The sequence below is a fragment of the Amphiura filiformis genome, chromosome 2 (assembly GCF_039555335.1).
Source record: "Amphiura filiformis chromosome 2, Afil_fr2py, whole genome shotgun sequence".
NCBI classification, from domain to species: Eukaryota; Metazoa; Echinodermata; class Ophiuroidea; order Amphilepidida; family Amphiuridae; genus Amphiura; species Amphiura filiformis.
The window spans coordinates 57,361,787-57,388,584 of record NC_092629.1 but is presented as its reverse complement, the minus strand read 5'-3'; the positions used below and the strand labels follow the sequence as shown (position 1 = coordinate 57,388,584).

Below are 26,798 nucleotides of genomic sequence, written 5' to 3'. Positions count from 1 at the left end.
CGGAGTGCAGTCCATTCAATCAAATGTTGTCATCAACCTATTTGATCGTAGTCATGGTAGTGCAGGGTTATGTGTGTGAGTGAACTGTCACGGTAGATTGCAATCATGCTTTTGTTGAATGCATTTGAGTAGTCCGCCATATTTACGGGATGATACGTCACATGCAAGGCCTCTATACATTCTTTTTCAAACATGTTTGAAAAGCATCGCAGCATCGCATCGCATCGCGAAGTGGAGTCGGGATCGGACACAGCTCCAGCTGAAATCCATACACCCCCTGTAAAAGACATGACCTTCATCTCGATCAGAAAGTGTCAATTTCAAACGGGGTTACCTGATTGGGTGACTCCATTGGAAATCTACACCCCATGTGTCATGTTTTTTTCCCATATATGTATGGTGTATGGATTTCAACTGGAATAGCCTAAAAAAACCATTCATAAACACAAGTAATATGTAAATTTGTTCCTAATCAATATTCAGTAAAATTCCTAGATCACCAGCCCAGCTGGCGAGTATAACATTTCACATATGCATTAGGGACCATTCACAAACACTTGTAAGGGGGGGCCTGATGCAAACAAATTTGATCGCAAACATTTTTCGGGGCCCCCCTTTACAGACCTCGAAAATGTCAGGGCCCCCTTTTTTCCAGGAAAATTTGTGGTCATTTTTTTCAGGCCCCCCCCCCCCCTTAGGAGGGTAACAAATTTTCAATATCAATGTACTGTAACTTATATTTTCCATTGCGAAAGAGGCAGCTGTAGTTGCGGAGCCGGGAACTTTCCCCCCTCCCCAGTAAAAACCCAAAAGTTCCACTTTTTTGTGGCAATTTTGCACTATAAATTGACCCCCCTCCAATTCACTTTGCCCCTCCCGGCCCCCAAAGAATAATTCCCTTGCAGCGCCCTTGGGCAGCTGCTAATTTACCCGGCTAATTTACCATAACCGCATCTTCCAACAGCTGTTAACATTTGCCTCCACATCTTTCACTGCAGAAAACTTCAAGTATAACAAGTTCTGAATGAGCTAACACCTGGCAGAGCTGACAATCACAGCTGAGCACCAAGTTGCTGTCGAGAACTGACAATTGGGCTATTAGAAGTGATGGTATGTGCCTGTCAAAAGGCCCCTTTTTTGAAGTTGCATATGCCGGATGACCTGGGCCCTTTTTTTTAAAAAGTCATACCCAATGACCCCATTTTTTTAGGTGCGGCTACCCAATGACCCCCTTTTTTGTCTAAAATTGTATCATCACAATGCCACAAAATAATGCAGAAACTTTCAAATTCTCTTATTTCAGCAAATTTGTATCGGAAATTTGGAACAAGAAATAGAATTTTGCTCCACTTTTTTTCAAAATATTATACCCAATGACCACCTTTTTCATTTAGTTTGTACCCAATGACTCCCCTTTTTTAAAAACAACATTTTAGCCCCTTACTTCACGACGCTGGTAGGCACATACCCGTCACTTCTAAAGTTGAGTGCCCCCTGGATCTTAATCTCCTGAGTGCCCCCTGGATCTTAATCTCCTCCTACACCGGGGATGTAGATTTCAAATTCACTTGAAATTCACACTCCCTTTGTGGATGTGTCTTCCATAGGAGGAGTGTATGGATAGTGGAATAGTCCAATGTATGCCGCAATGGGAAATTGCCCGCAAAGATGACGGACTATAACTTGGCTTTAAGACTCTTAGCTCAGTAAACTTTGGTTTGTATTATACTTGGGCCCCTGGGGGCCACTGAGCATTGTCAGATTGGTACCATGTGTGACCATAAAGTCTCAATAAACACCCTAAACACACATTTGGGAGGGTTAAATGCATGCATCCCTAAAAATAAACAAGTATATCAAGTGCAATTTCCTACCCAAAACAATTATTGCATTATATTATATGCATTATATTTATCCCTCGAGCATACAATAAGTAAATTATTTGTCTCTGTCCCAGCCGATTTGTGTTCCTCCATCACTCATGTTTGTTGTGTGGATCAAAGTAACCGCACAGCTGACGTCCATCAACTGCTGCATGCACTGAAGCGGTGAAGCCCAGCGCTGATTGACAGCCAATTCTCAGTCTTAACATTTTATGATGACGATCAGAAAAGACGTATTATGAGGTTGTCGCCATACGGTACGGTTTGTTTATAGTGATGAAGGAGCACAAATTGGCTGGGACCGAGATTAGTAATTTCTTAATTTTCTTGACTCTAAAACCCTTCATAACAATGTCATATGCCCTATTCTTCTCTTTTTTCTTAATTTTCCATGCTTTAGATACCCTCTGGATACGTATGTTCAGTGCCTGATCAGGGAAAAAAACCCTTCATACATGAATCTTTAGTCACACATGATACCACTGGTAAATGACCCCATGGCACACTGGCCTTGTGTAATAGCTCTTGTACTGTCTGTCATAAGTGGACGACCAGCATGGTATTAATCAGCACTGTCCACTCTGCTGATGACCTGCAGGGTATTAATAAGCAGTGTCCCCTCTGCTGATGACCAGCAGGGTGTTAATCAGCACTGTCCACTCTGCTGATGACCAGCAAGGTATTAATCAGCACTGTCCCCTCTGCTGATGACCAGCAGGGTATATTAATCAGCACTGTCCCCTCTGCTGATGACTAGCAGGGTATTAATCAGCATTCTCCACTCTGCTGATGACCAGCAGGGTGTTAATCAGCACTGTCCACTCTGCTGATGACTAGCAGGGTAATAGGGGGATGTCATTTTCTTTGGCAGTGAGGGGGGGTCATGAATATGTCAGTTACTGGGGTAAATTTTTATGACCCCCCCCATCGCATGGGTAAAATTTGTTTACGACCCCCATATCGAAAACTTTTATTACCCCCACCCCCGCTTCCGCCTACACAGACTCAATTCATTGCCGGAACAAAGGCGATGAGCGCACCAAAACTTTCGAGCAAAGAAAGTGTGCGGAGTGCATTAAAATTTGGTTGTGTGTGTAAAGAAGGCGCGCAACAATTTAGCATTATATCACGATCGAAAGAATGTGCGCACATTTTGATTGTTAAATTAAAAGAATGTGCGCCCAGCACGCGAACATTTGTAGTTGCCAGCCCTTAACCCCCTATTTTGGGAGTTAAAATTATAACCCCCTATATTTGGTCTAAAAATTATATGACCCCACAGTATATTCATGACCCCCCCTTCCAAAGAAAATGACAGCCCCCTTAATCAGCACTGTCCACTCTGCTGATGACCAGCAGGGTATATTAATCAGTACTGTCAACTCTGCTGATGACCAGCAGGTATATGAATCAGCATTCTCCACTGCTGATGACCAGCATGGTATTAATCAGCACCGTCCACTCTGCTGATGACCAGCAGGGTATTAATAAGCACTGTTCCCTCTGCTGATGACCAGAAGGGTAATAATCAACACTATCCACTCAACTGATGACTAGCAGGGTAATAATCAGCACTGTTCCTCTGCTGATGACCAGCAGGGTATTAATCAACACTATCCACTCAACTGATGACTAGCAGGGTAATAATCAGCACTGTCCACTCTGCTGATGACCATTCATAACATCTTTCATAATAGACTGAGTTGTACTCTCTCCTAATATAAATATCCCCAATGCTGTATATATGAATCCTATGGCGATGAGGAAGCGTTGCTTGGGTATACTGGCTGCCGAATGCTTCAATACAAACTGAATAAGGCACACACCTGAAAGAGATTGAACAAAGAAATAAACATTATGAGGAGTGACTAGATACTTTACATTTCTAGAACAAGGGAAAGTGATTACAGAACCTGAAAAAACTGGAATAATCTTCAGGAGGATTTTGTGATCCTAGCATCCTCTTATTATGACATTTGATAATTGATATCCATGAAAAAAGCTTATTCCCAAAATTTCAGTTGATTCCAATTTTGCGTTAGCGAGTTATGCATGACTATATGTATTATACTGGTCCATAGACCACTGCTGTAATTTCGCTCTGGTATACCAGAACAAAATTCAAATTTGACGATATTTTTGCTAAACAAATTAATCTGCAAGAAATTGTTGGTACATAAACATTATGTAGCCAGAGGTTTCCAGTGGCATAAATATCTCAACTTTTTTGGAGAAAATTGGGGGGGATTGGGGCTGTGGATCATGAAATGCCCTTTTAACATTAAGTACGGTAAACTAGATTAATTTGAATCATCTGAACCTACCTGGAAACACATGAAGAGAGCAGCTGCAGACCCCATACGACTGATATAACAACCCCAATATTGATAATATCCCTGATATTGAACAGAGTCAGGAACTGACTACAGATAAACTAGATTAATTTGGTATCATCTGAACCTACCTGGAAACACAAGTATGAAGACAGCCGCTAGACCCCCAATGACTGATATAACAACCCCAATATTGGGTATAAACAATGCTAGGAACAGACTACAAATAAACCAGATTAGAGTCTCAATGATACGCCTTGGCTTGGCTCTCCTCTCTGCTTCTTCTGATGATAGATTCCACGAGGTAACCCACATACTGTCTATTGCCAACCTAAAGGAAAAGGAAATATGAGGTGCAAATCAGTTTCAGTGAATAATTTGAACTGCACAACAGGTGCACTCTGTGCAGTGGTTGGCGGACGCATTAAAATTTAGGGGCTGTGGCATAGCCAGGACTTTTTCAGAGGGGCAAGGCAAATTGCCGGGGGAGCAAAATGAGCTAAAATTACAAAAGAAAGGCCTCACGGGCTGGTTATGCCACTGTTTAGGGGAGGGGGTATGCACATTTTGTTCTGGTTTAACTGGGACATTTTTGATTTCAGACTATTTTACCACAAAATGAAGGTGAATGGTGATATTTCAATAAACCCCGACTCAATTCTATACTCCGTCACAATTTCTCACAAAATATATAATTTATATAAAGCCTCCCTTGCTTAATTGCCAGCCAAAAAATTAGCACAAAAATAACAACAATCTGATACTGAAAAATGGATCTCATTTTGTAATCTTTAATATTTAATATGAATCCTGGATGGTCAGTGAAATTTTTTCACTGGCTGTCATTTATGTATGTGGAGACTTGTGTTCAAAAATTTGTGGGTATTAAACTATTAAAAGGCCTGTAGATAATAACATAGATGCATTGGTTTTCCATGCATTTATAATATGTGATAGATGAAGAGGTAAACACAAGTTAATGGTTTGCATATTAAGGATAACACACTGTAACTTTTTTCAAATATTTTTTCAAATTGAATGATCTGTGATCCTAGCACTTCAGAATAGGTCAAATAAATAAATAAATAAATTTTGGATTTATAAAGCGCCTTTCTCCAGATCTTAGAGGACTCAAAGCGCTGTAATTCGCTGCAATGGTGAATCATCACAATCAGATCGCATCAACTAGGTTGCTGCCGAATGGCGCACACCTATCTGCATTTAGATTGTAACATCCACCAATTATCTGTGCAGCTCCCCAAATTCCATTGGGTGAAGGAAGTTTTGATAACCAAACAACTAATCACCGATTTTTATGCGTTACAGGAGGAAACCAGAGATCCCGGAGAAAACCTGCCACAGCGAACATCCATAAACCAAGTGCACATGAGTCCTTGGGCGCGCCGGGCTTGAACCCGGGACCTCAGTGGTGCAAAGCGAGGGAATTACCGCTGCGCTAACTCGCCCTCCCTAATGGTTCAAATGGTTCTCCAAGTCACCGAAAACTTCAAAACATTTTTGGAAAATTAAAAAAAATTTATACAATATCCGATCGGATCCGATACCGATCTGTGCCCTAGTGTATCAATTGACTTGAATGTACAAATTTGACCTTGTGATTTCATTTGCCAGAAACCCTTCAGCCACAAAGGGGATTTTGTGATGCAGCTAATTACTGGCAAATGACAAACAGTTAGTGGCAGCACCAATTGGATGAATCTGGATCTGAACTCATATTACTTATATTTTAACTCAATTTTATCTAATATTGAGAAGATTTTTAATAATATTGAGATCCATTTTCCAAAATGAGAAATAATGAAACAACAGTGAAAGGACACACTATTTTTCACCCTGATGTGAGCAGCGACGTCAACATGTTGAAGTGGCAGTGATGTCAACGTGTTGAGGGAGCTGTTTCATGCACAAATCTATGCCGCATCTATTAGCATGTGTGTGTATATGCGAACACTCTGAGTGAACGCTATCGACTTGAAGCTGCATGCACCCATTGCAATGCACCGACATCACTGCCACATCAGGGTTAAAATTGGTACAGATGAAATCCTACCTGCCACAAAATTGTAGTACTGGATATGTAGTTAACATATTGCACAATATCATGCACCTAGCTACCGTCACTGGCACATCATCAGCGTTGTATGAGAGCAAGACGTCGGAACACACCACCCAGCCGAATGTGAGACTGCCATAGACCCCAGCTAGTGTGTAGGCTATAAAACCTATGGTTAAGGCACCAATCACTACCTTTGTGAATTCACCAAGCGTACGCTTTTTCAAACTTGAATACACTGGAACAGAACTAACGTGGCACTGGGGAAAAGAAGGGTAAAATTTAATGATTACTTTTCGTTCATATTTCCGCTCGTTTTGCGACAATAAATTCCTGCTTGTTTTTTTTTGCACAATCTAGAAAGGCTAAATAACATTGTTGGCACTTAATTTTGTAAGCTCGACATGTAGAATATTACAGCAGAATAATGAAAATATCCCATAAGAAATAAGAACTTGTCTTTAAAAAAGACAAGTTCACGGATCAGGTGTATAGTACATGTACTTTGAGCTACTTTGGTCTAACATTCAATACCGGTATTCATATCTAACCTACTCTGCACTTATTTGACAATAAATAAGTGATATGAGGCTTAATAATGATACCTGCGTCTTGACTCTGAAAACAATTTTTTAAAACCTCATTTTGCATTTAGTTTTTAAGCCACCTCGGGAACCACCTACAGGATCTCGTTTTGCATTTAGGTCTTTATTGCGTTGCAAAGTAGCAAAACTTTCTTTATATATGGTCTAATTCGTGCCTGGAAAAGGCTATCCCCTCTTACAACCTATTGACAGGTCTGATTTCTATAATGAGGTGTCACCGGGTTTGCAAGAGATAATAATACCAAATCTAACCACCATGAAATTTACCACATCACGACCAAGCTCACATTGGGCGCCCATTCCTTTTTAAAGGAATTTTTATTAAGTCACCTACAGTACTAAGAAACAAATTTGGCTATAACTACGAAGAAAATTGTATATTATCACAAGTAAACAAAATAATTACACAGCTTGCTCTTGCTAGCTTTTGTCAGGGCCATATGTATGAACACCAATATTATACAGGTTTATAGACCTACACATGGGTTATTACAAGAGTCAATAAACATTAGCTAACATTCAATTAACTATAGAGTATAACTGGAAAGAAAAAAGCAAGGTACACCAACTTGACGTGGGGAACAAGTAAAATACAGACTAGACAGAAGTGGGGGAACAAAATAGGCATAAGAAGAAAAAGTGTACCAGAACACTTAAGTGATGAAAATCACTGAGCACAAAAGTAGACAAAAACCAAACAACCAATGTAGGCCTAAAAACAGGCAAAGTTCGGTGCAGAGTGCCAAAGTTAAATGGCCAAAAATTGCCAATTCCAGAACCCACAGAGGTGTCAGGAAAACAGTACAAATGTACACTGAAGTGATGAAAATCACTGTGTACATAGTTGACAAACAAAACCTAACAGACAAAAAATCAACCGACGTTTCAAGCAGATAAACTGCTCTTCTTCAGGGACAGACGACAAAATATTAAATTAAACAGCTTAAAACTACATGCTGTAGTTTAAAACCAAATACAAGACAAAAACTGAAGGCAAGTAAAAAGATAGCAAAACAAGCCCAGAGCAACCACAAGCTATGTACATACTGCAAGAAAGCATGTTCACAACTAAGTGCTGAGAAGCAATATGCAAATTGACAACTCCAGAGGACAATAGGGTATTGTCCTAATTGACAGGATGTAAATGTCAAGAGGGGTCGCAATCAATTTTCGCTGTTTAATTTAATATTTTGTCGTCTGTCCCTGAAGAAGAGCAGTTTATCTGCTTGAAACGTCGGTTGATTTTTTGTCTGTTAGGTTTTGTTTGTCAACTATGTACACAGTGATTTTCATCACTTCAGTGTACATTTGTACTGTTTTCCTGACACCTCTGTGGGTTCTGGAATTGGCAATTTTTGGCCATTTAACTTTGGCACTCTGCACCGAACTTTGCCTGTTTTTAGGCATACATTGGTTGTTTGATTTTTGTCTACTTTTGTGCTCAGTGATTATCATCACTTAATTGTTCTAGTACACTTTTTCTTCTTATGCCTATTTTGTTCCCCCACTTCTGTCTAGTCTGTATTTTACTTGTTCCCCCACGTCAAGTTGGTGTACCTTGCTTTTTTCTTTCCAGTTGTTCATATATTCAAGGTATCCTCTTGTATCATTTATTGATCCTTGATGTGTTTTGTGTCCTCGTCCGTTGGATTCACCATTACCTACTTTTTTTTTATAGAGTATAGATAATGGACTTAGTTTTGTGCAATGTAGTAGTAGTAGTAGTAAAATCGCTTGCTGCACAGTTTTCTATACAGAATATGTTTACTTTGTAATCAGTCCCCTGCTAGTTTTGATTAACCAATCAGTTATGTGTATTGTCAGCATGCATGTGATGGCTATAAGCCAATTGTAAAAACATGTTTCTAAAAAAGGCAAAAAAATTCCTACTCCTGGACAGACTCTTTTCCGGATTAGGGCTAATTAGTAAGTTGTCATGTGTGGCAAGATTAGATAAAGGCATACAAACTAGGGTATGAGATATTAGGAATTATTTCCTAGACTCTTAACCACATGGGCTGGTGGGCTACATACCTATTCATGACACAGGATATATAAGGGATAAACTGTGCATATGAGATGTGGGGAAAGTGGCATCATCTCACTGCCGTGAAAAAATGGCCTGTGCCCCCATAGGATGCCTCACGCTACACCACTGATAGATATGGTGCACACTCAAAATAAGCAATGCCAGGGTTGCGCAAGATTCAAGGGTTTAGAGCAAGAAGGCCCTATCTGCAATAGCTGCCCTATAGACATTTGACATTTTCTGCATTCTATATTGTACACATCTAGAATTATGTCACCTGGCAGCTATTGCAGATACAACCTTCTGGTTGTAAACCCTTGTTGTGTACTCCTATAGGTATATATTTCCAAACTGGTCTACAAGAACTTTTTAATATTTTTTAAGTTTTAAAAATACATACATTCCCAATGGAAGACATGACCTTAATATCCCACACAGGCCCGGGTGTAAATTTCAAATGGAGTCACACCCACTCAGGTAACCCCATTTGAAATTCACACAACCTGTATGAAAGAAATAGGTCATGTCTTTGGGGGGTATGGATTTCAACTGGAATAGCCCATTGCAAGCAACTAGTTGGGAATTTCCCCTTGTCTATACACACTTTGTTTCGCATTGAATAAGTGACATCAGTGTTTTTTACATGGGTGTGCCACAACCAAGGTGTTTAATAGCCAACCACCTGTACACCTGTCATTTTGGACAGGCAGTTTGCTCCTGGGACAGGCAAGATTAATGCCTCTGGCAGATGCTAAATGCTGAAAATTATGCTTGAAAAAGTTCTGTGAATTCAAAACACGAGGGAGTTTTGGTGAAAATGACGGGCACTTGTCAAATCCTAAAGACCTTGGCCACAATTAAGCATGCTGAAAAAGCAACTTGCATCTGCAAACAGCGAAATACACACCTACATCACTACTAAATTCTGATGAAACAAAGTATATGCTTTTAAAAAGAAAGTCTCCGGCAATCACAACATTATGCCTTATAAGATGGTTTTATTTGTAACTAAATAACTCATATTAACCATAAAAAACTAATAAAAACGGCCATTTCTCAACACAAGATATATTCAAAATTCCTGGGCACCGACTGTCTGGTGCAATGAAGTCATGGTTATTTGTGCTCAATTGTCATCAGCCTCATTGTAAACTGAGACGTCATTGCACTATAGACAATTTCGGTGCCCGGGAATTTTGAATATCGCATGTTGAGAGACGGATGGTTTTATTGGTTTTTTTATGGTCAATATTTGTAGCTATTTGTACTCGATAATAAAGCATAATGTTGTGATTACCGGAGACTTCCTTTAAATTCTTACCTGAAATCCAAAACATATTGCAGGTATAGCAGAGAAGACATCCATCCATGACTGTGGTTTGGTGATTATCTCTGCAGTAGGAGGCGGATATATGTGATAATTAACTACTATGACGGCACACACATAAAATGATGCTAAGACACCCACTGAACTGAAAGATAAAATGTGATCATTGTAGTGGATTAGTGGAGTGATCTTAAAAACACAGTCCACATACCAAAACAGTCCCCTATGCCTTACTGTGTAAAATGGCAGCTTTTCAAATGCCATTGGGGGGGGGCATGGGGGGAAATGACCTAGTCAGAACTCTTCACCCCTGTTTCCCCCCAGTAAAAACCTAAAATTACGAAAAAATACCACTTTTTACGGCAATTTTGCGCAAAATTTGTTCATTTTGCTCCCTTGAAATTCACTTTGCCCCCCCCCCCAAAAAAAAATTCCTGGTGCCGCCACTGCCTATGCATCTTTCTTTTAACCCCAATAACAGCATGTTTTTAGTCAAAATAGGGCAAAATTTTAAAATTTTCCGCATTTCGCGCCCATTCAAATATAAATTTCATGTTGATCTGGGGCTAAAATAGTTTGAAATTGAATTTTTCACATGCTTTGCACGCAAATGTCATAGTAACATCGGAACAAAATATGTTAGTCCCCTTCTAGGTATTACACGTAAACCAAAACTTGGCCACTACCAGGGGCAGCGGAACGAGTTTGAAAGTGGGGGCCAGTCAGAGTGATGTAAAAAATCGAACCCCCTGCACGACGCAGGGGCGTTCAGAAGTGAGAAACTTTTGCAAAATGAAGGCCCAATTGAAACCATTTTATGGACTATTTTGGTACTATTATTGTGTACAATTTGAGTTTGAAAAAGCCGAAAATGGGTCGATCAAATGAAGGCCCAAATTGAAGCCATTTGTGGATAAGTTTTCACTATTTATTGACATTGTATAAATTATTGCTTTTATTGTTGGGTGTCCAAAGCAGAAGCGAAAAGGGGAATTTGTTTATCCATACACACTGTATGGGGAGTTGGAAAATTTTGCAAAATGAAGGTCCAATTGAAGCCATTTCGTGCATCATTTTTACACTTTCTTAAGCATGTTAAACTGGCCCCCCTGTTCCGCCACCTATGCCACTGACTTCAGTGCATGCCTTCCTCGGCACGCAAGTTAGGGCGTACAAATTTTGGCCTGGCCCAAGGCCCCCATAAGGTAAATCCCACCATGGTTAAAAGGGTACATACTGTTCCTTGTCCATGGGCCTCTGATGCTCTTGCTACATCCCTGCACTGAATTGATAGCTTGATAGTTCATGATTAAGATCTAAGTCGTGAATGGAATGCTCTGAAGATGGACCCAGCCAGTTTTCCATCCCTGGATGCCTTCAAGTCGGCACTGGCAGAAGTTAGCACTACAAGGACATGATGATGATGACAACAATGACATTAGATAATGATGAGGATGATGGTTTTGATGGCGGTCGGAAGATGACGAGGACAAGGACGATGATGATGATAACGATGATGATGACAATTATGATGATGAAAATGATTGTGGTGATAATGACAATTAATGACAATGATGATATCTGATGAGGACAAAACTGATGATTATGATGTTAATGATGAAAATGATGATGATGGCAAATGATGACAATGATAATGAAGATGATGATGACCATGATGATGATAAAGATGATGATGACAAAAAGATGATGATGATGATAATATTGATGACAATGATGACGATGGCAATAGATAGGAATATTTTGATGATAATGATGATGACAATGATATTGATGAGGATGATGATGATGATGATGATGATGATGACAATGATACTGGTTATGAAGATATTGTGATGATGACATTGAAAATGGTAATGACAATGATGATAATGACAAAAACAATGATGATAATAAGGATGAAAATGATAGTGATGGTGATAATGAAGATGAGGTTCTCCTTCCCCTCCCCACATTACCACCATGTTGTTGTTGATGATGATGATGGCACAGCCGGGTGGCATAGATGGCAGTCGGAACATGGCGAGGACAAGGAAGTTGGTAATGTCAGCGACGATGACGAAAACGATGATATTATAAGGATGTGGATGATAGTACTGGTGATGACAAAAAAAGGTTCCCCCTTGCCCTCCCCCTTCCCATATTACCACTTACCTAGGATATTTGAGGAAGTCAATATTCTTTGGAATGCATAGAGGGAATATAATGAATACAGCAAATATACTGATGGTAAACTTCCTGTTCATGTACCAGAAGTCTGCAAAATCTTCACCGTGAATAAATGTCAGAACTGAAAAGAAAAGGCCATATTTTATTTCATGTTAGTGGAATAAATCTTGCTTTATTTTATTTTTTCTTCAAAATGGACTATTCCAGTTGAAATCCATGCTATCTCGTTGGAAGACATGACCTTAATCTTCCACACAGGGAGTGTGAATTTCAAATGGGGTTACCTGAATGGGTGACTCCATTTGAAATCTACACCCTTTGTGTTGGAGATTAAGGATGTGTCTTCTATAGGGATTTGATTTCAACTGGAATAACAGCCCTTTTTTGAAGGAAAAATTCACAAAAGGGTCACTTTTTCGGTAAATTGTTGAAATCTGCCCTTTTTTGAAGTGCACTTTAGAATGTGTTACACCCACAAAATAAATCCTGGCTAGGGTTTTTTTAATATCCAAGAAAGGGGACCTTTGTGTGTTGTTAAATTCATGATCTAATCAGTGGCGTAGCTGGGATTTTTTCCAGGGGGGGCAAGCCTGTATGGGGCGGGGGCCCAAATCCACCAAACGAAAATGGGGGTAGGTGCGACGCACCCCCATCGAAAAGAAAGTGTACTTTCAAAGAAATGTACACTTTCAAATATATCAAAGAAAAAATAAAAAAAACAAAGGTAAATACGTTTAAATTTGGCAATATAGTGGCCCAAGAGAGAAAATGGTAAACCGGGTTATTACTGAGAAACATTTGCTTTTTTATTACTAATTTGGTCTTAATAGAAATGAATTTTGGCCATAATTCTTGCTAATTTCTTGGTTAAAGTGCGAGCGAAGCGCACTAAAAATTTCCAATTTCAGACAATTTTAGCCCAAAATGAAGGTACATTTTACGTAAAGGCCAGTCTTGTGCAAGCGCTAAAATTTAGCAATGTTACCATATTTCGTCCAAAACATGGTGTTTTGGGGAACATACCATAGGCTATTTTAGGGCCTGGACCCGGTACCCATCTGGTCTAATCAGTAAATCCGCCCCAAGTTTGAAATAGCTCAATGGTAAATGACTTAATCGGCCAATTTTGTGTCGATACTGAAAATTTTCGGTTGGGGCATGCTACAGGAAACATGTCGGACACAGCCTTCTTGACCACCTTTTTCGACTTTCTTTTTGGGTTGACCATTTTATTGTTTTAGTCAATATACTGTTCCTATAGGTGCTTTTGTGCAATTAGCATTTCAAAAGATTTATATTTCTTTGTCTTCAAGAAGTCATTACAAGTATATTGTCGAGTATATTGATAATAATCGTATGGCCCTACATATCGTAGGCCTATGGATTCCCTCTTTCTCTTTCCCTTCTCTTCCCCATCTTTTTCCTCTCTCTCCATCCTTTCTCTTTTTCCCTCAAGCACTAGGGGGGGGGGCCCAAATAGACAATTTTGTCAGGCTTATTGACAATAATCGTATGGTATTGCACATCGTATGGATTCACCATCTCTTTTCCCTCCTCTCCCTATCTCCCCTCTCTTTCCCCTTCTCTCCTCTCTTTTTCCTCTCTCTCCTTTTCCCTTTTTTTCCTTCGCTAGGGGCGGGGCCCAAATAGCGCTAGGGGGCGAGGGTCTGAGGGGGCGGGGGCCCAAATAGGCAATTTTTGCCAGTGGGGCAATTGCCCCCCCTGCAGCTACTCCACTGGATCTAATCTCTTCACGAAAATGTGTGAAAATAAAACCCTCACAAAAATTACCACTTATTACAGTTATACTCAATATATTTTATGGGGGAAAAAAGCCTGTTTTACCAAATCAAACACTTTTCCCTATAGTGTGATCTAAGGGGTGGTGCAATAATTATGTGTACCCCGGTCTGGTGAATTATAGGGGGGAAGATTTTTTGGCAGGCCAAAAGGGGGGCAAGCATTTTTGGCAGGATGAAAGGGGGGTCAAGCAATTTTGGCAGGTCTAAAGGGGGGGGCAAGTGATTTTGGCACAGATATTTTGGGCACCATTTCTATATTACGCCCTAAAAAGGTGTAGGAAAACGTTAGGAAAACATTCAAATATATGCAAAATTTCCTGCTCGCTCCGCTCGCATTATATGACAAGGCAATTTAGGGTTTTAAATTCTGGTTCCCCAAAATCTTGCATGTATAAGGGGGGTTTAGAATTTTTGGCACATCAAAAGGGGGGGGCAAAGGTTTTTTGGCACGTCAAAAGGGGGGGCAAAGATTTTTTGGCACGGCCAAAGCGATTTTTGGCAGACCATTTTGAAAATTCACCACCCCTGGGGTACACATAATTATTGCACAGCCCCTAATAAAGAATGAAAATTTCATTTTGATGTTTGGACAACTATTTATATATTATAGTCAAATTGAAAGATTTAGTACAAGTCTAAGTTTGCCAATAACTTAGTATAGGCTAAAATACTATTCTTCTATTCACTCTTTTGTCTAGTAATTTTCAGTATTTAATTGTTACTAGAGCATTTTAAATCATTCGTATGGATCTTTACTGTACAGGGATGTAAGTAGGCCTGAAGAAAAAATCCTGAAAATCTGGAAAAAATCCTGAAAAAGTGAGTGAATTTGGGCTAAAAAGCCCAAAAACGGGCTGATAATAAATAAAAGTGCGGAAATTTTGACACAAAAAAATCCTACATTCAGGAATAATCCTACAAACTTCCATCCCTGTGTATACATCACAATTTGTTTAGCTGCATTATCCCAGAAAAGATATCTTACCCTTCCCAGAATCCTTTGCAACACGACACATCACCTCACTACATCAAATGCCCGGGATCAAATGACACTCCTATTAGTTGTACAGGTTCTGTTTGTTTTTCATGTTTAGAATAGACTGGCTATGCGTGGGTCGATAGTTAAATAAACATATTTTGCAAGATCTGAAGTGCTCTGTTCATTGAGGTACTTTTTGTCACTATTGGCCCATGTTGCACTAGATTGCAAATCAGTGGAATTGAAATGGAAGAAATGCATTGTGGGAAATGTAAGATATCTTCTGTGGCGTGATCCACCTTGAATGAAAGATAACATTTATCAGCTTCATGTGATAGGGCCCAAAATAGTAATAGCCGAGTCAATATTATTATCATTTTACAGTATAGCCTTGATAATATACACCAGCATGTGATGAGAATATTATGGTTGTAAAAAGAATTTTCCATTGTCATAGAACATGGATTTTTAGTGGTGCAATAATTATGTGTACCCACAAGGTCAGAGCTGTAGCCAGAAAAGCCCCATTTGCGAGCGTAGCTAGCGAAAAAAATAGAGGTTTTTATGCCTTTTTGGTCAAAAAAGGTCCAAATCAGTCCAAAAGGGTCCAAATTTTGAAAAAAAGATCCACTTCTTCAAAATCATAACCCCGCCCAAAATAAATCCTGGCTACAGGCCTGCCCAAAGTGGTGAACTCTCTAATGGTCTGCCAAAAAATCGGTTCCCCCCTTTCATGCCAAAATATCTTTGCCCACCTCTTTGGATGTGCCAAAAACCCTTTGCCCCTCCCTCCTTTTGACGTGCCAGAAAATCTTTGCTCCCCAACTTAACAAATGCAAGATTTTGAGGACCCCAAATTTAAATCGTGAAATTGTCGTATCATATAATTTGAGCGCAGTGAGCAGGAAATATATTTGAACATGTTCCTAACATTTTTCTACACCTTTTTAAGGTGTACGGTGGCCAAAACATCTGTGCCAAAAAATTGCTGCCCCCCCCCCCTTGACCTGCCAAAAAACGTTTGGCCCACCCTTTTGACCCGCAAAAAGGCTTGCCTGCCCCCCTTTGGCTAGCCAAAAAATCTTTCCCCTATATTTCACCAACCGGGGTACACATGATTATTGCACCACCCTAGTGCTACTACTAGTGCAGAGTTGTTTACTTACTACTGTCCAGCTGATCGCCAATGACAATGAAATATGCAACACAAGACCCAAAAGTGTATATAATGATCATAATTTCACTGAGTATTTTGCCGATGCCACCGCACATTTCCGTGATAACATCCTGGTAGCTCGGTGATAGCCGGATGTCTGCGCATAAAGCCAAGATGAGAAGGGATCCAAATACGACTAATAAGAGAGCCTGCGATGAAATGATGAATGGTAAAATAGAATACAATGGTAAGCATGCATGCAATGATCAAGGGTGTAAATCATGTGGGAGACAGGGGGGCCACTCCTTCCATATCAAATATCCCCCACACATTTTGGTCCATTATAAAGTCGTAAGCAAAAGTTGTTTTGTAGAATTGTGAACAAGCACAAAAATAATTGCCAGAGATGTCTTAAAATCTGGGGGATGTGCAGGGGGGACATCCCCCTTTTCGCTTCTGCTTTGGACACAATAACATATACATGTAGTGCCCACGAAATGGCTTTAAATCGGCCTTCATTTTCGGCTTTTTCAAACAGAAATTGTTCAAAATAATAGAATCAAAATGGTCCACCAAATGGCTTCAATTGGGCCTTCTTTTTGCTAATATTTCTTACTTATGACAGATACCCCCATGTTGTATCAAGTATATCAATAAAGAATAATGTACTATGCTGTGTCCCTCCCACTTTCATACATGGATTTATGCCCTTGGCAATGATGATTACAGCAGATGGATCATGTGGCGGGATGAGGGGGCAAAAGTGCCCACAAAATTCAGTTTAATTCTGGGCAAAAAGAGTGAAAAAATTTCCACATGGATGGAAGATGGGTGAAACTATAACTTTTTTTCATTTTCAGCATTAAGCTTGCAATGAAAGTATGCTGTGGACATTTCACCAGGGGCGGCACCAGGAACAGGGGGAAGTGAATTTTTTTTGGGGGGGGGGCAATTATAGCTCCGACCCCCCCCCCCTTAACCCTTCCATCTGCATATAACTTTGGGGTAACAGTGAATTCTGGACAGTGAATATGGTTTGTGGCTTGGTATGTTGGCACACTTGCACAAAGCAGCATGGATTGCAAACAATCATCGGGGGGGGGGGGATGAAGCAGGTGGGGGAGGGGTACTCATTACGTATGTCTATGTGCGGGGATGTGCCACAAACAGAGGTCTTGTTATTGGCCATTTGGTAAATCTATAATATGACCCCCTTTTCTATGCCAGATTTGGTATAACGGCCTATGGATGGGTAATTTTTCAAACTGTCCCCAATTTTCCTAAAATTTTCCTGAAATTTGCTAAAATTGTTGTGAAAAACTTTGACAATTTTCATTAAGTTTGACCAAAAATTGTAACTTTTAATATAGCAACAGGTCAAACTCTGCATATGGGTGAATCCAATTTCAAATTGTCAGCAAGTTTCAGCAGCACATCCCTACCCAAACCAACTTAGGTACTCCCTCCCTCCCCCTGCTGGAAACAAAAAAGCATGGTCTTGTTGAAAAGCACCATCAAGCTCAACTTACTCAGGTCAAGCTGATCACCAAGCACAATAAAGAAGGTAACACAAGCTCCAAAACAATAGAGTATGATGGCCAACTCACAGATGGTCTGCCAAACCTTGCCACACATTTCCCGTATGACTTCTTGATAACTCACAGCACCCCGTATATCTGAACATAATGCTAGCACCAGGAGGCCACCAGCTATTAGGATGAGCAGGCCCTTCAAAAAGAAACATCTTGTTTAACCCCATGAGAACTTACATGCCGATTGGCCAAAAAGAAGTTTTCATTATCAATTGGACCAATCAGCAACATTGTTAGAATAATTTCACCATGCCAAAAAATTGGGGAGAATTATTTGCAATTAAAGCTCCATTCTGATTGGTGATTAAAGTGAAGATATCATGTAATTGACCAATCAGCGGCAATATTAGATTGGCAGGTAGTGCTCTGCGTGCAAGCCATAGGCGTCAACATAAAACATCCAAAGTTTTGTGATATTTTCTAAAAATATCAAGAGCTATCTTAAGAACCACTGAACCAATACTAGGCATGTTTGTACTCATTTTAATGCATTTTTCATGCTGAATTTGAAAAATTTGAAACTTGTTGTCTGCAGTCGACACCCATGTGGAGATCGAGAGTTATAACACAAAACTTCCAAAGTTAGCTCTCAACAAAAAGTTGTTAAAAGTATCCATTTATATTGAGTTGATGGAACATACACGTTAAAGTCAGAAGTTCGAAAAATATCTTGCTGACTCATGTTTCAAAACTTCATGGGCTCCACGCATTGATGAAGGAGGGGGTAAATTGGGGAAATGCAACTAGGACCTTTAAAAAAACAATGGGCTATTCCAGCTGAAATCCATACACCCCTATGGAAGACAAATATGCCTTTAATCTCCCACACAGGGGTGTAGATTTCAAATGGAGTCACACATCAGGTACATTGTAACTCCATTTGAAATTTACACTCCCTGTATGGAATATTGGTCATGGCTTCCATAGGGAGCGTGTGGATTTCAATTGGAAATCTGGAATAGCCCAATTCCAGAGCACACAAAAAAACAAAAGTTAGCCCCTTTGAAGGATTATTTTGGGGTAAATTTGCTTTAATGCACACTTGGGCATGCAAACTCAAAAAGAGCTAAAAAGGAGCAGGGCTTATCTCCAAGAAATTATACACCCCAAATTGTAATAGAAAATTGCAAATTTTTGTGCACCATATCTAATTTCACCTGGCCAATATCATGACATCCACCCTCTGAGTAAACACTGCTTATAGCGGCATGGCCCTGACTAGCCCATTTGTGTGGGGCCCATACAGGATTTAGTTTAACCAACCAGATGGGAATTTTTAGACACCATTTTTTGGGTGCTGCATGTGTATCCCAAATGAACAAATCATCATGCATCCCTTACAAAAGAGAAGGCATGCACCTGTGGAGAAAATGGTAATGTGAATTAAACAGTAAGTAAATATAACAAATGAGAAAATATAGAGACCATCCACCAAAGGCAAAGTCCCCATGCTTTGTATGCAGTGAATCTTTGCATATTCATGAGGGCCGATCATTTTGTGCAACATTGTGTGTCTTTGTGTTTATGCGAAAGACCATAAAAATATGTGGTATATATGTGTAACAGTTTTGTCCTCCTCTCATGGAGGGACTGTAATGGTACTCATTAATCATGGGCGATGTTGGGACCTTGTCTGTTGGTGATTGGTTTGTATATTTTCTCACCTGTGGTAAATATACAAACAATTCATGCAAAAATATGATGACTCTAGGGGTACTCAGTGCAGATTTCTGCTCAATGGTAAATGCTTTGCATGTTAGCCATAGGCTTCAACATCAAAAGTCCCACATTTTGAGATATTTTCTCAAAATATCAAGAGTGGTCTTAAGAACCACTGACCCAATACTAAGCTTGTTTGTACTGATTTTAATGCATTTTTAATGCTGATTCCAAATATGGTCATGAAAATTTGCAATTGTGAAATTTTTGATTAAAAAAAAATTGAAACTTGCCGTCAAATTTGAAACTTGTCGTCTGCCGCAGTCGATACTGCTTTTACTGTTTTGTTCAAATTATTGTAGGTATAACCTGAGTACCTCTAATACCCCAAGCAAATGATGAATTGAAAATAAGATAAGAACTTTTCATTTCAGAAAGAACTTACAACTGTCAGACTGATCACCTACGATGATGAGAAACGTTATACAGGAGCCGAAACAATAGACGATAACGCACACCTCGCATGCATTTTGTCCGACACGCCCCCACATTATCCGTAGTATCTCCTGATAATTGGTTACTACACAGATATCTGAGCATTTAGCAAGGATTAGTATGGAACACCCTGCCATAGTTACCAGCAGCTTGGAAACAATACCAGAATAAAAGGTTGAAAAATTTGAAGGTCTTTGAGTGTATCAGTGGCACAACTAGACTTTGCAATGGAGGGGACCGCCAAGGGCAAACTTGCCACTCAAATTGGGGGGATACTGATCCTCTATTGAAGCATGAATATGCACAAAATTTAGGGTTGTGCAATAATGATAAGCCCCAGGGTGGGGTATATAATGGGGGGTGAAAAGAGGCCAAGGAGGTAAAGTAATTTTGAAAAGCTCGAAAGGGGGCAATTAAGTCATTTTTGGCACACATTTATGCAGTGATGGCCCCTCCAGTTAGAACTCTTGCCCCACCCATTTGAAACGCAAAATTACGAACATTTCCACTTTTTGCTGCAATTTTGGGCAAAGTTTGTTGATTTTGCCCCCACCCCAACTACATTTATGGGTCACCTTTTCACACTCTCTATATTAAAGGCATATACATGTCAAAATGTCCTACATGCTTCACTTGAGCCATACAAAGTTGACAATTCAGTGCTAAACGAGGATGGGTAGGCACAGCTATAATGACACATAGAGGGGGTGCAACCCCTCATCTGTGTATTAGCTGCAGAAACAGAAAGAGAACAGGATTTGCTGACATTTGGGGGGGGGGGATTTGGGTGTATTTGTGGTTTAAATGATGATTTGTTTTTATTATTTTTTAAATTCAAAAACAAAATATAAAATAATGTTTTGACAATTTAGGCATGACTAACACATACGCATCTGGGAGTTGTATAATATGAGACACAACCTTTTTTAATTCAGCCTTAATATTACGCTGACACAATGTAATTTCACAGGGTGTGGATTTCAAAAGGAGCAACCCAGTATGAGTGACTATATACTTACACATTGCATGAGTATACCAACATGAATACCACCAGCCCCTTGATACGCTGCAGGAAAATTTAACATGCCAGCTCCTATACATGCATTAACTACTATGAAGATGGCCCCTGTAAGAAATAGAATTAGAAAGAAAACTGAGAAACAGCTACAGTTGTACACTATATATGTCCCTTACTTGGAGAATAAAGGTATTGTTTTTAGCCGCTGGAGTGCATCTATCGTCTCATATAACACGGGCGACATCATTATTTTAAGTAAAACAACGAGGTGAAGCCGAGTTGTTTTACGCCAAAAATAATGATGTCACCCATGTTATATGAGACGATAGATGCACGACAAAGTATTACAAATTTTTATCAAATTAAATCCCACATTTTGCAAGGAATAATACCTAGGGCTTAAAATCGATCAGTCTTGTTGTTGCTATGCGCCTCCGATTGGTTTAATAGCAAGTACTCATATCGCGTCGATGCACACACGCTGACCCGTGTGATATTGTGTCATATCACACGGGTAAGAACCAATAAGATTGTAGGAATGTTCTCAAGTGTTTAAGAATAAACTTTACTTTGTCGGCTGCTTGTTTTTTTAGGGCAATGTGTAGGTTATGGGGGTACTCAAGTTTGGTTCAAGTACAGATCGATTCGGCACTGAGAATTTAAAATGGACTTAATTATGGATTTAATAAAGTCCAAGAAAAATATTAATTGGTGTCAAATCACATAATATTTGGTGTCAAACCACATAATATTTCTCTTCTCTTCTTGTCTTGTCCCACCTCTTCTGTTCTCTTTTCTTCTCTTTTCTCTATTTTTTCTCTTTTTTGTCTCTCTCTCTCATAACTTTGCAACCAAGTATGCAAGAGACCTGGGGATTCAACATCAGTAAGTGCATGTATTGGACAAGTTAGCAACTTAATTTTCAAAATTTCTGACTTCAGCCTGAGTGGATCAGATTGGATATATATTTGCACAACTTAATTACCCAGAAGTGAAGTTTTTCCTACAGGTCTATCTCGTTCTACAGAAATGCTTCCGATTAGCGAAGTATTCTCATTGGCTACATAAAATGTGTTCCCACTGGCCGTCAAACCATCAGGACCTGCAACGGGGCCTTTGACAGTTTCCATGGTGATGTCGTCACCTTGGTAACGCTGCGAGTCCTTGGTGCTTGCCTCTATGGATGATGATATGGAGAACTTGACGTTGTCATAAGCGCATCCTGATCCTTGGTCAGCCTGGGAACAAAAAACAAATACAACATCATCTTATTGGGAGAGTTCCCACACAGACTTGATTTTGGACCCTAATCAGCCTATACACATTGAATCACCATCACAGCCAGAATCAGCTCCCTGAATTTCATTTGTGTAGAGTGGGACAAATTAGCAGTAAGTTCATTGTTCAGAGGAATTTCTAGCTAGCTCAATTTTCTAAGAGAAGAAATTAAAACACCTGTAAGGGGCTATCATTTTCTTTGGAAAGGGGGGTCCCAAATATACTGGGGGTCATAAAGAAAAATAGGGTGGAAGGTCATTAAATTTTTGATGACCAAAATGTAAGTAGTCTCAAGATGACCACAGATAGTGTTTATTTTATTCAAATTTTAGCCTGTTTAGGGGGGCAAGGTATATCGGTGGTGGGGGTCATAAAATTTTTGTTGACGAAATAAGGGGAGGTCACAAGTTTATTGATGCTGACTTTTTGTACATTTGGGACTCCCACCCCCGTCAATTTCACATAGTTTTAGCCCATTATCAAGCTGCATGCATGGTATTCAGCAAACCGAAAAGGAGATTGCACATATATGCCCAGTTGATCAAGTTGGTTTAGGGAGTGTTCAGAAATACTTTGGTGGGGGGCTGGTAAAAAGGGAGGGGGGGGGGCCAAAAAGGTTTTCCTCTTCAAAACCCAAAATTTGTGCGCGCTTCGCGCGCATTTACACCCTCCGTATCACTTTTAACATGGGCAAGTTTGGGTTTTCAGTGCTTTTGTTTGAAAAAATGATGGCACTTAGTGTACACATATCCGATAGACTCAGATGGTAGGTGGAAGATGGGGGTCAGCAAATTTTGTTCATATTTTGTCAATCAAACATGTGTCCATGAGTATTTACAGTGGAGGTATTAAAAATTTTGAGGACCCCCACTGGGAGATACTGGACCCCCTCAAATTGACCCCCATGATTGTCTTCTCAGACACAAAAACTTTGAAATGTGCACTAACTTTTGATTAGAGCCACGTAATAACGCGCATCTGCAGACATTTTATTTATACTTAACAGTAATAATACACATTTTGTCTCGACATAACAATTAAAAATTCTTTGTACAACATTTGGGTTGTTCCATATTCAGAGAGGGGTGTAATGCCCTTTTCAGCAATTGTGTAAATGTGAAAAATCCTAATTTTGAAGCAAAGTTTGCAAGATGATTGTGAGAGTTCCTCAATATTTTTGTCAAAGTTATTTACTTGTTGGATAAAGTAGATATAGGTTGATCAATTAAGCAAATAAAAATCGTGGAGACTTTTTCCGTTTTAAAATGAGCACATCTTACTTTATGCTCTTTTTCAGAAAAGTGCAAAATACTAATTTTGAAGCAAAGTTTGCAAGATGATTATGAGAGTTCCTCAATATTTTTGTCAAAGTTATTTACTTGTTGGATAAAGTAGACATAGGTTGAACAATTGAGCAAATAAAAATCGTGGAGACTTTTTTCCGTTTTAAAATGAGCACATCTTACTTTATGCTCTTTTTCAGAAAAGTGCAAAATTGCGATATTTTCATGCTAAACTCAGGTACGGTGATTTTTCTAAGTTTAAAAATGAAATTTGATGAAAAGGGAGCCTATCAGAAGTAAACAACATCAACAAAACTATTACATAATAAATTGGGGCCTAAATTGTGTTGGATAAATGCTTATAGAACAGGACTATTCTATAAAGGGGTTCAGTACCCGGGTCAGTACTAAAATTCTGTCTGTGCTGATTTAAAAATAACCTTTTGCATCATGCTTTATGCACCCTCAAATGAATATTACCTTTTTCTTCCAAGGAACGCAGGTAGGGCCTACAATAATTATTTTCTATCACTATGTAGTAAAACAACAAAGACAATAATATATTGGAGCACTACATTGATCAAGTAGGGGTGTTATTGTGTTAAACATAAAAACGCTTTATGTATCTATGATCCTCGATTTTTGAAATACCAAAAATGCTGACACATATATGGATTTTGGGGTTTGTATTGAGGATCATTTGATGGTCAATATACTAGTAAACTGCTCTCTTTCATCTGAGTGACCTCTGTCTATTAAGGGGGCGCAGACCACCAAATAACCTCTCCATCATAGTGAAAAGCATGTAAAAATCAACATTTTTAAGCGGTAATTCTACCACGCATGACAATAGTTTTCTTTATTTTTAGCTGTATTAAATAAAGCCTAAATTTTCACTTAAGCTCCAATTTTGTCTATCTTTACAGGTAAGGTTCAGTTTTTATTAACAAATGTTAGAAAGTGATGCTGCTATTTCAACATCGAAATTAGTACTAAAACGGGCTCTGTTAGCAGTTATTCGGAGAGGGCCTATACTTTTCTTGTGAAATCGAATTTGATTAATGTTACTGGGGAAATTCGCTTAAATATTAGTATAAATGGTCATTGCCATGACAACTGCCTTCTCTTTGAAATCTCCAATACATGTAGCTTAAAATTAAAGAATCCATGTATATCAATAGTATACTTATAAAGTGTAATACAAACTTTTTTAATACAACACATTGCTCAAAATGAAGAAAATGGGTCAATTTGGTGTCAAACTGTCCAAAATTCAAAGATCATAGATTACTGGGGAAATTCGCTTAAATATTAGTATAAATGGCCATTGCCATGGCACTTGCCTTCCCTTTGAAATCTCCTAATACATGTAACTTAAAATTAAAGAATCCATATATCAATAATATACTCATTAAGTGTAATACAAACTTTTTAATGCAACAAATTGCTCAAAATTTGGGGTCAAACTGCCCAAAATTCAAAGGTCATAGGTCACAGAAAATGTTGTTGCTGTCATCTGGGATGAGGGAGGCAACAAAAGTTGGTATATTGGGTTTTACCTTGATGATAATGGGGATGAAACGCGGGGACAAAACCTTGAGTGGATCACCTGATGCGTGTTGGTACTGATACCGGAGATGAAAGTTAGCAGCGACCACATGGCACTGATGATGATATCTAGGACACTATCATGCAGCAGTTTGAGATTGTGCCTGTGACACTTATCAGTTTCCGTAGCAACATAACAAGTAGCCATTTATATTATGTTTTTTTGTAAATTTTACCTCATATTGTGGAGATGTCCTTAAAATTTTTTTACTCCCAAATAGTTAGTATTGGGGATAACAAATTTTCTTTCCCTCATCTTATTTTAACATACCACTGTCACCGTAGAAGGTCAAGGGTCAATACACATGGCTTAGTTGGAGCTCTCCCATACTGATAGTGTAAAAAAAAGAGATCAGGAAAAGAGAATTTATTATCCCTGATACTGGCTATTCCGGGTAAAATGTTTAGGTCATGTTCACATGATGAGGGAATTTGTCAAATGTTACTGGGGAAATTTGCTTTAAAATTAGTATATATGGCCGTTGCCATGGAAACTGCCTTCTCTTTGAATTATCCTAGCTCACAATTAAAGAAGCCTCATATAATCAGTAATATAAAGTGTAATACAAACTTTTGTAATGCAAGAAATTGCTAAAAATGTAAATACACTAAAATCCATTAAACTATCAAAATTGTATAAAAGTCTGCAGTGCAAAAATCTACATTTTTTACTTGATGTAACATATGTTGTGTGTCTATTTCGTTTTTCCAATTTATAGTGTTATGTAAGTTTTTACCTGTTGTCTAGCTTTTTCTGTAATTTAAATATGAGGTCTATGGGCCTGGTTCAAAATTTGGGTAAAAAAGGTGCATTGGGTCAGAAATGGTCGTAACTCAACACATGAAGATTTGAGACTACTTCTAACTGGATAAATAGATTGATTGGCCAAAAAAACAACATAGACTAGACACCAGAACCTGGTAAAAAGACCCAAAAATGACAAAGTTATGGCTAAAAGTGTGATTTTCAGGCGAAAATGTGGCCATTTTGGATTTTTGCTGTGCACATTCTTTTTTGAAACCCAGGCTTAACATTTTGTAATTTCATGTTGAGATAGGACTAGGTTAAATAGAACATACAAAAAACCTTTTCCCGAAGCAAAACAAAACAAGTCCCATTTATAGCCCACTCCTAGCATTAAGTTCCACCCCTGCAGGTTATTAGGATTTAGTACTTTGGGGTATGGGGCCCTACTAGGCCTAGTTCCTATAGCTTAAGTACTGATGCATGTGAAATGATTAAGAATCAGAATAGAAGCTTGTGATTTTCATAATAATCATAATACCACTAACATGTATGAATACGAGCTTGTGACATGAGAGGGGCTCATATTCAAGGAGCATTATCTACTGGCGATTTTACCAATATGCTGTAAAAGAGAAACACCTACCCCTGTACTTGCCCTGGCTGAAATTTGATACACTTTTGATACACCACTTTTGATACGTATGAAAAATGTATGAAATAAAAGGCTTTGAATTGGAACCCT

At 39.0% G+C, this 26,798-nt stretch overlaps 1 protein-coding gene across 1 annotated transcript; it reads right to left on the bottom strand.

Moving 5' to 3' along the window:
* Positions 1 to 3,133: 3,133 nt before the first annotated feature.
* Positions 3,134 to 22,376, bottom strand: LOC140146436 (sodium-coupled neutral amino acid transporter 7-like). The gene is made up of 8 exons (XM_072168284.1): positions 22,125 to 22,376; positions 21,141 to 21,247; positions 16,386 to 16,584; positions 12,424 to 12,559; positions 10,246 to 10,396; positions 6,288 to 6,550; positions 4,348 to 4,547; positions 3,134 to 3,709 (listed from the first exon to the last, which is right to left on the bottom strand). The coding sequence occupies exons 1-8, from the start codon at positions 22,267 to 22,269 to the stop codon at positions 3,531 to 3,533; spliced, it is 1,380 nt and encodes a 459-aa protein (XP_072024385.1). The 5' UTR covers positions 22,270 to 22,376; the 3' UTR covers positions 3,134 to 3,530.
* Between the last annotated feature and the right edge of the window lie 4,422 nt (positions 22,377 to 26,798).

What these genes read in the sequence shown, in the direction of transcription:
- LOC140146436 (XM_072168284.1), bottom strand. Translation starts at nt 22,269, where the DNA reads ATGGAAACTGTCAAAGGCCCCGTTGCAGGTCCTGATGGTTTGACGGCC. An exon ending in TGGCGATCAGCTGGACAGTA is followed by an intron (nt 12,560 to 16,385) that starts GTAAGTAAACAA and finishes TTTTCTTTTCAG; the next exon opens with TTCTGACATTTATTCACGGT. An exon ending in GTACTACAATTTTGTGGCAG is followed by an intron (nt 4,548 to 6,287) that starts GTAGGATTTCAT and finishes CTTTTCCTTTAG; the next exon opens with GTTGGCAATAGACAGTATGT.